This window comes from Musca vetustissima, unplaced genomic scaffold, assembly GCF_032173495.1.
Source record: "Musca vetustissima isolate MV318-11 ecotype Yass unplaced genomic scaffold, APGP_CSIRO_Mvet_v1 utg163623, whole genome shotgun sequence".
Classification (NCBI taxonomy): domain Eukaryota; kingdom Metazoa; phylum Arthropoda; class Insecta; order Diptera; family Muscidae; genus Musca; species Musca vetustissima.
In genome coordinates, this window is record NW_026889450.1 from 1 (window position 1) to 12,633 (window position 12,633).

The window sequence follows — 12,633 nt, forward strand, 5'->3', positions numbered from 1 at the left end:
CAAAAAACACATTCCCACTCGTCTATTATTGATAAATATTTAGAGTTCTAAAATTTTAGAGTTCTACTTTCAAACGTTCCGGTGTAATATAGTTTCAGTACTTTTTAGTACCAGTATAGTACTAATTTCCGAAAGATATTTTTGCACAACATTCTAGTTGTAATAGCTTATGATACATATCAATTTTAAGATAAGTATCTCTACTGGTTCCATTCAAATATAATATTTAGTACTTTTTAGTACCCCTTAGTGAAATTGAAATTTTTTCACACATGCCCTTTGAATTATTATTAACAAAGCTGTATAGCAAATTTCAGATTTATAGGCGTAATACAGTTTTAGTACTTTTTTAGTACCATTTTAGTACTAATTTCCAACAAATATTTTTGCACGTCGTTCTTGTTTTAATAGCTTAACATACATATAAGTTTCAGATATGTATATATACCGATTCCATTAAAATATAATATTTTGTACTTTTTAGTACCACTTAGTATTAAATTCCAATTATTTTTTAACAAATTCCATTTCGCTCGTCATTGACAAACCTACGTATCAAATTTCAGACTTTCACGTCTAACCATTCCCGCGCAATTCAGTTTTTAGTACCTTTTAGTACGAATTTCCAAAAACCACGCCTTATCACACGCCTACGCACCAAATCTCCACCTACATGCCAAATTTCAGAGAGTGAGTGTATATAAGATTATCTTCAATAACTTATCTTTATCTTTCCTCCCACAAGTAAATATTGACGAAATTCCAAATTGTCCAAAAATAGCCGCAGTTTTCCATCTGGGAAAATATTTGCCATTATTACAACAAAAGTGTAAAATGTTTGATTAACAGGTTTTCCTTTGATTTCTTCTCTTTATATTCTTTACTTTCCATGCCACTTAAAAGGAGAAGAAAAAATGGTACTCACTGCTTCTGCTGCTGCAAAAATTGAATGTTAAGCATTCAAACAACGTCATTGCCACAACAATAATAATAACGATAGTAGTAGTCCCAACGAAGTCAATGGGGGCCCCCCCATCAAAAAGCCATATGCAATTCTATATAATTATGGTACCAAGACTATCATCTTCAACATTATCGATGTTTTTGGGAGAATGGTGGTGTTTCACAGGGGAAAGGCAGAAGAAGAGGGGAAAGAGTGGATTGTAATGAAAATGAAGTGGTTTTGTTGTTAGGTAGTTACAACAACAACATGACATGCAAACACTTATTTTTAAATAATGGGAAAATTTTTCTAAAATATTTTTTGTTGTTGTTTTATGCTGCTTCTTCTTCAAAGAAAATTAAAAGGTAAAGCAAATTATGGGTTATGGGTGTTGTGAAAATATTTGTAAAATGTGTGTGTGTGTTTTCTTTAGCTTTCAATTTCTATGAGAGAGGTAACATTTTCGAAGAAAAGAAAGTTATTTCGGGGAAAGGAAATTTTTAAAATATTTAATATTTTTTTTCATTTTAAAATTGGTTAACCTTAAATAAATATTTAGATTTTTTTCTGTATTTTTATATCCTTCACCACACTGTGGTACAGGGTATTATGTCTTTGTGCATATGTTTGTAACAGGCAAAAGGAAACGAGATAGACACATGGTTCCTTTTGAGAATATGCATAGAATCACTTTCTGAGTCGATTTACGCATGTCCGTCTGTCCGTCCGTCCGTCCATGTATTTTTGTGAACAAAGTACAGGTCGCATTTATAATCCGATTTGAATGAAATTTGGCATATGTCACTTATTTGGCCCAAGGACGAACCCTATTGAAATTGGGAAAAATCGGTTCAGATTTAGATATAGCTCCCATATATATATTCGTACGATTTAATGTAAAAAGTCCCTATATATCTTCCGAATCTTCCGAAATTTGGCAAATCGTAATGAATTAGGCCCAGAATGATGTGCTGATGAAAATTTCAGATTTAGATATAGCTCCCAAAATCGGTTCAGATTTAGATATAGCTCCCATATATAGTTTCGTCCGATTTTATATAAATGGTGCACCAAAGTCCCTATATATCTCTCGATTTGCACGAAATTTGGCACAGCGTAATGAATTAGGCCTAGAATGATGTGTGCTGAGTTTCATGAAAATCGGTTCAGATTTAGATATAGCTCCCATATATAGTTTCGTCCGATTTTATATAAATGGTGCACCAAAGTCCCTATATAACTTTCGATTTGCACGAAATTTGGCACAGCATAATGAATTAGGCCTAAAATTATGTGAGCTGAGTTTCATGAAAATCGGTTCAGATTTAGATATAGCTCCCATATATAGGTTCACCCGATTCAATGTAAATGGTGCATCAAAGTCCCTATATATCTTCCAATTTACACGAAATTTGGCACAGCGTAATGAATTGGGCATAGAATGCTGTGTGTTAAGTTTTGTCAAAGTCGGTTCAGATTTAGATATAGCCCCAATATATTTTCGTCCGATTTAAGGTAAATTGTGCACCAAAGTCCCTATATATCTTTCGATTTGCACGAAATTTGGCAGAGCGTAATAATGACACAACGTACTGAAGTAATATAAATTAGTCTCTGGCAAGTTTTCCTGAAATCGGTACAGATATAGATATATAACAAAAACGGGTCTGTTAGGATACATATGTAGAATATACCCAAAATGGGGAAGGGTATCATGTAGTCGGCCCAGACCGACTTTACTACTTTCCTTACTGGTTTATTTATTATTATTTGAATTTTGTTTGTATTTATTTGATTTTTTACTGATATTTATTTAAGATTGATCGAACTTGTTTAACATTTTAAAATTAGATTGTTCAAATTGCTACTCCATCATCATCCATTTCGTGTATGATTTGAACTTTGTCAGAAAAGCAATTACATTGCTGACATAAGCCACCACCAAAATCAGAGCATAAGTAATAAACAAAAATCCGCAAAAATTTAAATTTGTTTTTAAAACATATCTACCAAAACAACGCCCTAATTTCAACAGTTATTCAAAAAACTCTATGCAAAAAAATATAAACTAAAATCTTTTATAACGCCATCAATTTTCAAAAAAAAACCGTCCAGAGAATGGTTTCGCTTAACTAGAAACGTGAATAAGCATTTGTTCTGTCAGTAAGTCAAAAGAAAAAAATCCGCAACACAAAAAATCCCCCTCCAGAATCATAAGCATTCATCAATCAAATTTTTGCAAAGCAACAAAGAAAACCTAACAGCCACCTTTTTTTGTTTAGAACCTCTCAACTACTCAAGTGGCAAAATACGCTATAATAAATAAGAAACAAATTCCAAAAAAAAAACTAATCTAACTTTAAATATATATATATTCACAAAAAAAACGATCTTAACAACAAATCTACGCCACCATAAGCATAGCGGTTGGGTTTAATGTTAGTTGGGATTATGGTGTTGGCATTACCAACACTCCCACTTTGCAAAACCACACACACACACACAGCATCAGCAGCCGCCTTAGAATGCAATAAACAAATTGTGTTAATTTTTTTTCATTTTATTATTATTAGTTTTTTTTTTGGAACACAAATTCCAAACTATTAGCACTCGCATGTTAGATGGTTTATATTTTGGTTTCTGGGGTAGAATGTAATTTATTTTGTTAATGCATTTATTTGTGTGTGAGTGTGTGTGTGTGTTTTTAATGTTCTTATCACACTTGAAAATCATCAATTAAAATAATAACCACAAGGTATTAAAAATGATATTTAAAATAATTCAAAACTGAATGCTGCAGGTGGTTTCTAAAGTTCAAAACAAAAGACTTAAGCAACGAACTTTTTTTTTCGGGGAATATGAAATATTTGGTCATTAAATAAATTATTTAAATAATTTAGCAGGAAGTGAGTGGTATTATTATAATTGAAAGGATAAACATCTATGAGTCTAAGGAAATAACAAAGACCGCATTAAAATACATTCGATTCGTTTTGAAAAATGCATTTTTGAAGTTCTTAACCAAGTAAAAGCATGGCTAAGTTTGACTAAGTTGAATTTTTTATGCACTCTACCTTGAGGTGGACATTGAAAAATATTTAAAATCGACAAGGATATTTATGTGGAGCTATGATAAATTTCTGCCAGTAGAAAACTAAATGTAAAACTACAGTTTAAACCAGTAAGAAAAATAGTCTGATGGGGCCGACTATATGATACCCTTCACCACCATGGGTGTATTAAACAGGACTATTAACATGAAACTGGATGAAATAAAATATCTGATATTTATCTAAATGTGATTCTACCCAGATCTATCCATAAACATATCATTCATTTGTTACAATGGGGCTAAAGTATGTAAATCGACTTCAAACGAATATCAATAGGTCATCCTTTGGGCTATGTATGTACTTCTAGAAAACGCAACTACATAATTCTATGCTCTATGATGTCAATCTGACAAAAATGAGGAGTTTGATGCCCAATTTACTTTAAATAGGGCGAAAATATATATGGAAGCTATATCCAAATATTTACCGATTTCAACTAAACTTGTCACAGGTTAGGTTATACTAATTTCAGTGCGTTTTGTTCCTATCAGCCATATATTGGTTCCTTGGTGCGTCAATTGCTTAAAATCAATCTATAATATAAGGGAGCTATATCTAAATCTCAACCGATTTTCACGAAACTTGGCACACATCATTTTGGACTAAATTCAGACGCTAAACCAAATTTCGTGCAAATTGAAAGATATATGTGGACTTTGGTGCACCATTTACTTTAAATCGGACGAAAATATATATGGAAGCTATATCTGAATCTGGACCGATTTTCACGAAAATTGGCAGACATCACTCTAGGCTCAATTCAGTACGTTATGCCAAATTTCGTGCAAATCGAAAGATATATAGGACTTTGGTGCACCATTTACATGAAATCGGACGAAACTGTATATGGGAGCTGTATCCAAATCTGGACAGATTTTCTCGAAATTTGACATACACACTCTAGGCTCAATTCAGTACGCTATGCCAAATTTCGTACAAATCGAATGATATATAGGGACTTTGCTGCACCTTTTACATTAAATCGGACGAAAATATATATAGGAGCTATATTTAAATCTAAACCGATTTCCACAACACATTATTCTAGGCTTAATTCAGTAAGGTGTGCCAAAGAGTTATTTTATTCGCCAAGAATCTGTCTCGTTCGATTTTGGTCCTTTCCTTAATAATTAACATTTATATTAGCATATGTCCACTACTTCGTTAGCAAATGTGGGTTTTTAAAAACCATAACCAATTTTAGTACAGTTTAGTACCTTTGCTCTTTTTTAGATATAGGTTCACTCAAATCCAAATTTAGTACCAGTTAGTACACATTAATATAAATTTCCATAACTACCTACCATAACAATCATAAGTACGTATTTCCAAAACTTCCCACATACCGCTATCTTAATACGTTTCCATTATCAGCCTATCAGTTCTCCAAAAATTCGAATTATACCAACATTAGTACCATTTAGTACGTATAAGTACGAATTTCAAAATCTGTATACATACCTCAATTCAACACTCCAATAGTACATTTAATTTCAAAATTTTATTATTCCAGTTCTAAATCCAAATCGTATCAAATATAGTACCATCTAGTACCCATAAGTACAAATTTCCACAACTACATCCATACCCCCAATCCTACACTTCAACAATAATCTTATTTTAAAAATTCAGGGTTCCAGCGCTATCGGTTTACCCAAATTCAATTTTGTACCAAATTTAGTAACACTTAGTACACATTAGTAGAAATTTCCAAAACTTCCTACACCCCAACAGTAATCCAAAGTTCCGGATTCCATTTATCTGTCCATCCAGCTCCAGCCGTTCCTCCAAATTCAAATATTACCAAATTTAGTTCAGTTTCGTACTTTTCGTATAGAGAAGTACACACTGCCAAAACCACCTCCTTATATCGACCCTACATCTAAACCATAATTCCCTTTCATTATGGCATGGATTTGTTTAAGAACATTTTTTTCCTGGGCCTCCTACAAATTTAAGAGTTCTAGTTCCAGATTTAGTTCTTTTCGTACCGTTTTAGTACGAATTTCCAGCATTAACTAACCCCTTTGGACTATGAGTGACCCTCACTCAAGATTCTATCTTCAGCCGTTTATGGGCCTTGTATTTTAGTTTATAAATGTTTGATACAATAACTCTCCCAAATAACCCCAATGATGAGAGAGCGAGAGGGAGGGAAATACCCCGCATTAAAATACCCCCTTCAATGTAATGGAATTGCTTTGATTCTTAAAAGCCTAGTCTAATAACTGTCATTAAATTGATTTAAGCGGTTGTTTTTATATTTTTATTGTTGCTGTTGCCGCTGTTATATTTTGAAAGCCAAGCAACTGTTGAAAACTCTGTTAAGTATGCCCTACAGCAAAAACACTTTACCACTAAAAACTAAACTACAAAAAAAAAACAGCAAAAACGGCAAACCTAGATAAAAAATATGAAACATTTCATATTTAGAAAAAAATGGCAACATCACAACATCATCAACATTTGTCTTAAATTACTAGTGTAAGCCGAAGATGAAGCTAAAGATGTAGCTAAAGATGATGATGCTGATGCTGCTGATGATGGCTTTGCCTCCAACCGCTGACCAAGTGGTGTTGATAGATGTAGGCTGTATGAATGAAAGAAATCACCCATAAGGCTTTTGGGTGATTTCTTCAAGCACAACAACAACAACAAAGTATATCTTAATCTGTTATTAACAACAAATTCACACGTGGAAATATTATTAATACATCAAAAGATGATGATGATGCTGTTGATGATGGCATAAGTAGAGAAGGCATAAATTCCTAAGAAGTTGATGAAGACAAAAGAATAACGGCAAGGAATTTTTGTTAAAAATATATCAGAAAATAGCGATTTCCATGGAAAGGTGTTCTTTTTTTCCATGGAAAAGGGTATACGTATATTTAATCTACAGCAATTATTTTCGAGCCTACAACCATGAATTAGTATAGGGGGTCCTAAATGCAATTGTGTTCTTTGAGTGAGTGGTGTATTCAAAAAAAAAAAAAGAATAACGGCTAGGAATTTTGTAAATACAGCATAGAGGGTTTTAATTTAAATTCTTTACTAGGAAATGGGAATAATTGCTATTATCAAGATAAAATTAAGATTCTACCGCACTTTGATCCTTCCACTTGTTTTATGAGTTACCTTCAAAACCCAAGGATGAAGGAATACATTATGTTCTCACATATATTTGTATATTTCCAATGTTATAAGTAAAAATTTTTAAAGATGGAAATTACATACACACATTCATATATTTATTTTGCGATTTCGTAAAAAGAAATGGTAACAAGGATATTCGTGTTTTGATAAAAGACTTATGAAACAAACTTGGGTCATATGCACGTTTTTTACTTTTTTTAATATCTGAAATTTGGATATTTTAAATTACACATATTTATTTCTTCACTTTTTTGTATCTGAATGTATGCGAGAAGCACAAAAAATATTTAACAACAAACATTTGCTATGAAATATTGTCGTTTCCCATAACAAAAGACTTAAGCAACAAACCTGCATCATGTGCAAACAACAAAATGTTGGAATAACACACATGAAATGACAAAACAGATAAATGATTTTCATATTACCAAACAATAACATGATAGAACATGATTATTTATGATCTCAGTTAAATGATAATTTATCAATATTGCAGTTTTTTTTTTTGGAAAGAAATAAATGCCAAAATCCGCATGGGTGGGAAAATGCTAAATATCAACAATGGATTGAAAAAGAATGGAAAAAAATACGACATTAATAAATAATTATTAAAACAAGTATAGTCAGACGGGGTAGACCTTGTGATACCCTATACAGCCACCACTGGACTAAACATTTTTTCAACCCAAAGTATTAGTCTAGAACATTGTTTAAAAATCCACGCTTTTGAGACTCTGCAGGGTTCTGAGAATATTGTTTAAAAATCCACGCTTTTGAGACTCTGCAGGGTTCTGAGAATATTGTTTAAAAATCCACGCCTTTGAGACTCTGCAGGGTTCTGAGAATATTGTTTAAAAATCCACGCCTTTGAGACTCTGCAGGGTTCTGAGAATATTATTTAAAAATCCACGCCTTTGAGGCTTTGTAGATCCCTGAAAATATTCTTTAAAACTCCACGCCTTTAAAGCTCTGCATAGGCCGGAAATAGTTTTTAAAACTCCAATCCTTTGAGGTTCCCTAGATCCCACGCTTTTGAAGCTTTGCAGGGCTCTGAAAATATATTTTTTTTAAATCCACACCTTTGAGTCTCTGCAGGACTGTAAAATATTGTTTAAAACTCCACGCCTTTGAAGCTCTGCTGGGCTTTGAAAATATTATTTCAAAATCTACGCCCCTAAAACTCCACAGGTCTATGCAAATTTTATTATTATTTATTTTTAAGCCTGTAGATCCCTGAACTACTAGGAACTGAAACTATTCATGAAACACCACCTCTTTAAGTCTCTGCAGGGCTCTAGAACATTGTTTAAAAATCCACGCATTTGAGACTCTGCAGGGCTCTAGAACATTGTTTAAAAATCCACGCATTTGAGACTCTGCAGGGTTCTGAGAATATTATTTAAAAATCCACGCCTTTGAGGCTTTGTAGGTCTCTGAAAATATGCTTTTAAACTCCACGCCTTTAAGGCTCTGCATATGCCGGAAATAGTTTTTAAAACTCCACTCCTTTGAGGTTCCCTAGATCTCTGCAGGGCTCTGAAAATACTTTTTTTTAATCCACATCTTTGAGTCTCTGCAGGACTGTAAAATATTGTTTAAAACTCCACGCCTTTGAGGCTCTGCGGGGCTCTGAAAATATTATTTCAAAATCCACGCCTTTGAGGCTATGCAGGACTCCGAAAATATTTTTTTAAAATACACGACCTTAAGTCACCTCTGATCTTAGAAAATATTTTTGAAAAATACACGCAGGTCTATGCAAATTTTCTTAAAAAAAATCTTCGCTTTTGAAGCTCTGAAGATCCCTGAAAATATTATTTAAAACTACAGTCCTTTGAGGGTCTAAAAATTTTATTTAAACATATCAGTCTTTGATTTTCTGCAGGACTCTAACAATTTTGTTATAAGGGAGCTATACGAAATCATGGATTAATATATGACATTTGCGATACCAAATATCGTGGCAATGTATGTGCAAATTTCAAAGCATTCTTGTTTGGAAACCTATTATAATAGAATAATCTCTCTCTATCTCTCTCCCTCTATCTCTCTTTCACTTAGAGACATATCTGAGTATCTTTTACGAATCATCAGTTAATACAGATATTTAATAATTTTCTCTCCCTTCCTCTCTTTCCAGGAAAACGTTCCAACGATTTAACGAATTTCGAAACTACAAATCTTCTACCGCCCCAACATCAACAACAGTATATCGCACCCGCATATCATCAGCTGCCTGCCGATTTATCTGCCGAAAATATACAAAAAGAGGCTGCCCTAGTATTAGCCCAAGCGAAGCGCCATAAAAGTATTGCCGAGAATGGTGATAATATCCCAACTTTTCGGGTAAAGACAAAACGTTCTGGAGGAGATTCATCCAGCGCGAATCCGAAAAAATTCCATTCCTTGCCGTCACGAAAGAAAAAACCACCCAGCAAACCGGTTAGTCGAAGTAACAGTGACGCAGCTGGTAAGAAACCGCCCAAGAGACCCTCCATCTTCAGTTTGTTTAGTCGTAAAAGTGATACGAACATCAATCAAGGGGAGAGGGATCCACGCTTTGAAGATAGTGGTGGTCGACGTTTGGTACGCAGTAAAAGTGATGTGGGTTCTTCGTCATATAAATTAAAAAAGGTGTTAAAAGAACCCAAATCCGCCTTATCTGCAGGGTCCAATAAACATTTACCCACCCAATTGAGTCCGATTATAGAAAACGATTCCAAGGAGGATTATTTCGAAGAAGATTTCACCAAGCACACTCGAGAACGCCGTAAATCGGAAGCCATTACCGATAAGGAAAAACATGAAAGTGCCATTAACGAGCTGTTAGGACGCAGTCATTCCCAGGCTGAAGTAGACGGTGGAGGTCTGGTTGGACGTATACCCGTATCAGACGTAATTAAAGAGAAAATTCTAAGCCTACAGGCCAAGTCACAAGAAAACATGCATAGCTCCCAGTTGCCGGCCCAAAAATTGCCGCTGACCAAAGGTCATACGGTAAACGGGATGGTAAAACGTCTATCGATGGAAAGATTTTCACCACCCCCCACCATTACGGGTCCAGCATTTTCTTATATTCGCCCCAATGAGGGTATAACCTATGCCCAATTGGAACTGCAGGATGAACCACAATCACGCAGTACATTGCCAAGACGAGAATACACCCGATCTCCCGTAAGAGAATATCGTTCTCCGGTACGTGAAATGCGTTCGCCATCGCGGGATATTTTCACCCCCGATCGTGAATTGGTCAGCACCACTGTGGTAAATCGCAGCAGCCTTAACAAATCGGAGGATCAAACCGATTTCATTGGAACTAGTCAACGTAACAATTACTCGCCAAGTTATAATACCAATAATGGTACCACCACGATCCACATTGGGGGTTCATTTTCCCCTTCACCCTGGCAAATGTTGTCACCACGCAATCTAAGTGATGAGGATGAAGGTTTGGGTTTGGAGACCCGTAAATACTACGATGAAGATCTAACGCAAACCAAACGTTGTAAGTCGCCAGCAGAACCACCAATTGTTCCGAAAATACGCAGCATAACCCCGCCCAGGGAGAATGGTTATCACGCTACGGATCGATATCACACACCCAACCGAGATGTAAATCCCAATGATGATATGGGTTATCGGCGAGCTCGGCTGGAATCGCGTATTCTTACTCGGAGATTTAGGGATTCGGGAACCCTGGAACGTAATGGGTACTCCCGGGAAAATTCTCATGAGAGAGTACTCGACGAACGCGATCGTGATTACCACACCAAACGTTATCTAAGTCCGGAGAGGGAAATCCCACGTGATTCCCATGAACCAATGAGATATCACAAACCTGAAGTTAAAGAAATTCTCAATAAATATTCTCCCGAAAGAAGTCACCTGGATATAATTTCACCCTCAACAGCGGCTCCCACCACGGCCACCACCATGGAGAAGACATCACGTTACAAACATACCAAATACTATGATGATGGTCATGGTGGGGTGAAGGAGGTCTATGAGCGGGAGACTCAATTCGATCCGGATGGTAAGCCTCATGTAAGGGAAACACGTCATCGGGAACGTTTGGATTCCTATACAGGAAAAGTTATACGAGAATCATCACCCCTAATGGAACCCAGGCACCACCGGGAACGTTTAGATTCGTATACGAAAAATGGCCGGGATAGTTCTCCGTCGTTGCTGGAGACCCGACATCGTGAACGTTTGGATTCTTTTACACACACCAAGACCACCCGAGATAGTTCACCTCTAATGGAACGTCAGCTCATCACGGATTATGAACCGAAGTCATTCGATTCACAATTTACAACAACCGATCAATATCGTTCGTCACCGGAAAATATGAAACGTTATGATTTAAATTCGGATAGGGGCGTAAATACTGGTCGGCTGAGTAGTGAGGATCGTTGGCACAGCAGCTTGAAGCGGGATAAGTTGCAGCAAAGGAGCTTCGACAAAGGGGATTCGGGTATTGAAAATGATTTCCGCAAGGAGTCCTTTAATGGAGATTTGGTGACAAGGTAAGGAATATGGGGAACAATTATGCGGATGAAAATATTGAAACCTCGGTTAGGAAATTTTTTATAGAAAAAACATCGAAGACCCTTGGTTCGGAGAACCTCGGTTCAGAAGTTTTTACTATAGACAAAATTCGGAGAACCTCGGTTCGGAGGTTTTTTCTATAGAAAAAATTCGGAGAACCTCGGTTCGGAGGTTTTTTCTATAGAAAAAATTCGGAGAACCTCGGTTCGAAGGTTTTTTCTATAGAACAAATTCGGAGAACTTCAGATTGCTGATTTTTTTCTATAGAAAAAAATCGGAGAACCTCAGTTCGGTAATTTTTCTATAGAAAAAATCGGAGAACCTCGGTTCGGAGGTTCTTTCTATAGAAAAAATTCGGAGAACCTGGATTCGGTGGTTCTTTCCATAGAAAAAATTCGGAGAACCTCAGTTCGGAGGTTCTTTCTATAGAAAAAATTCGGATAAACTCGGTTTTCTAAAGAAAAAATCGTCGTCTGAAATTTTTGTATAATGGAAAGTTTTTTCTCTCCTTTCTCTCCTTTCTCTCCTTTCACCCCTTTCATAGATGGCGCAAACCCACCCCCGATGAAAGCATCCAATCCTGTGAAAGTTTCCTGAAAAAAGAACGTCGCTACTGCGAACATGAACGTCAGCCAAGACGTTCCGAAAATTATGTCTATCGTGAGCGTTCGATTGATGATGGCTCCCATTTCGATCCCCACTTGGATAAATATCCACAGAGTAGTGCCACCTTAAAACGACGCGATCAACAGTCACAAACAAATCTGCTGGATCAAGAGAAAACGAGTACCTCAACCCTAAAGCGATCCAAAAAATTGGGTGGCTTTGAGAAGGTGAAGCAATTGTTCACTGGTGGCAGTAGTGGCGATA

The 12,633-nt window shown here is 35.8% G+C and overlaps 1 protein-coding gene across 1 annotated transcript; it reads left to right on the top strand.

Moving 5' to 3' along the window:
- Positions 1-9,352: 9,352 nt before the first annotated feature.
- Positions 9,353-12,621, top strand: LOC133337163 (uncharacterized; the record flags this gene model as incomplete). The annotated part of the gene is made up of 3 exons (XM_061545417.1): positions 9,353-11,293; positions 11,468-11,741; positions 12,308-12,621. Coding segments are annotated over 3 exons (2,529 nt in total), but the record flags the coding sequence as incomplete, so codon positions are not given.
- Positions 12,622-12,633: the final 12 nt, after the last annotated feature.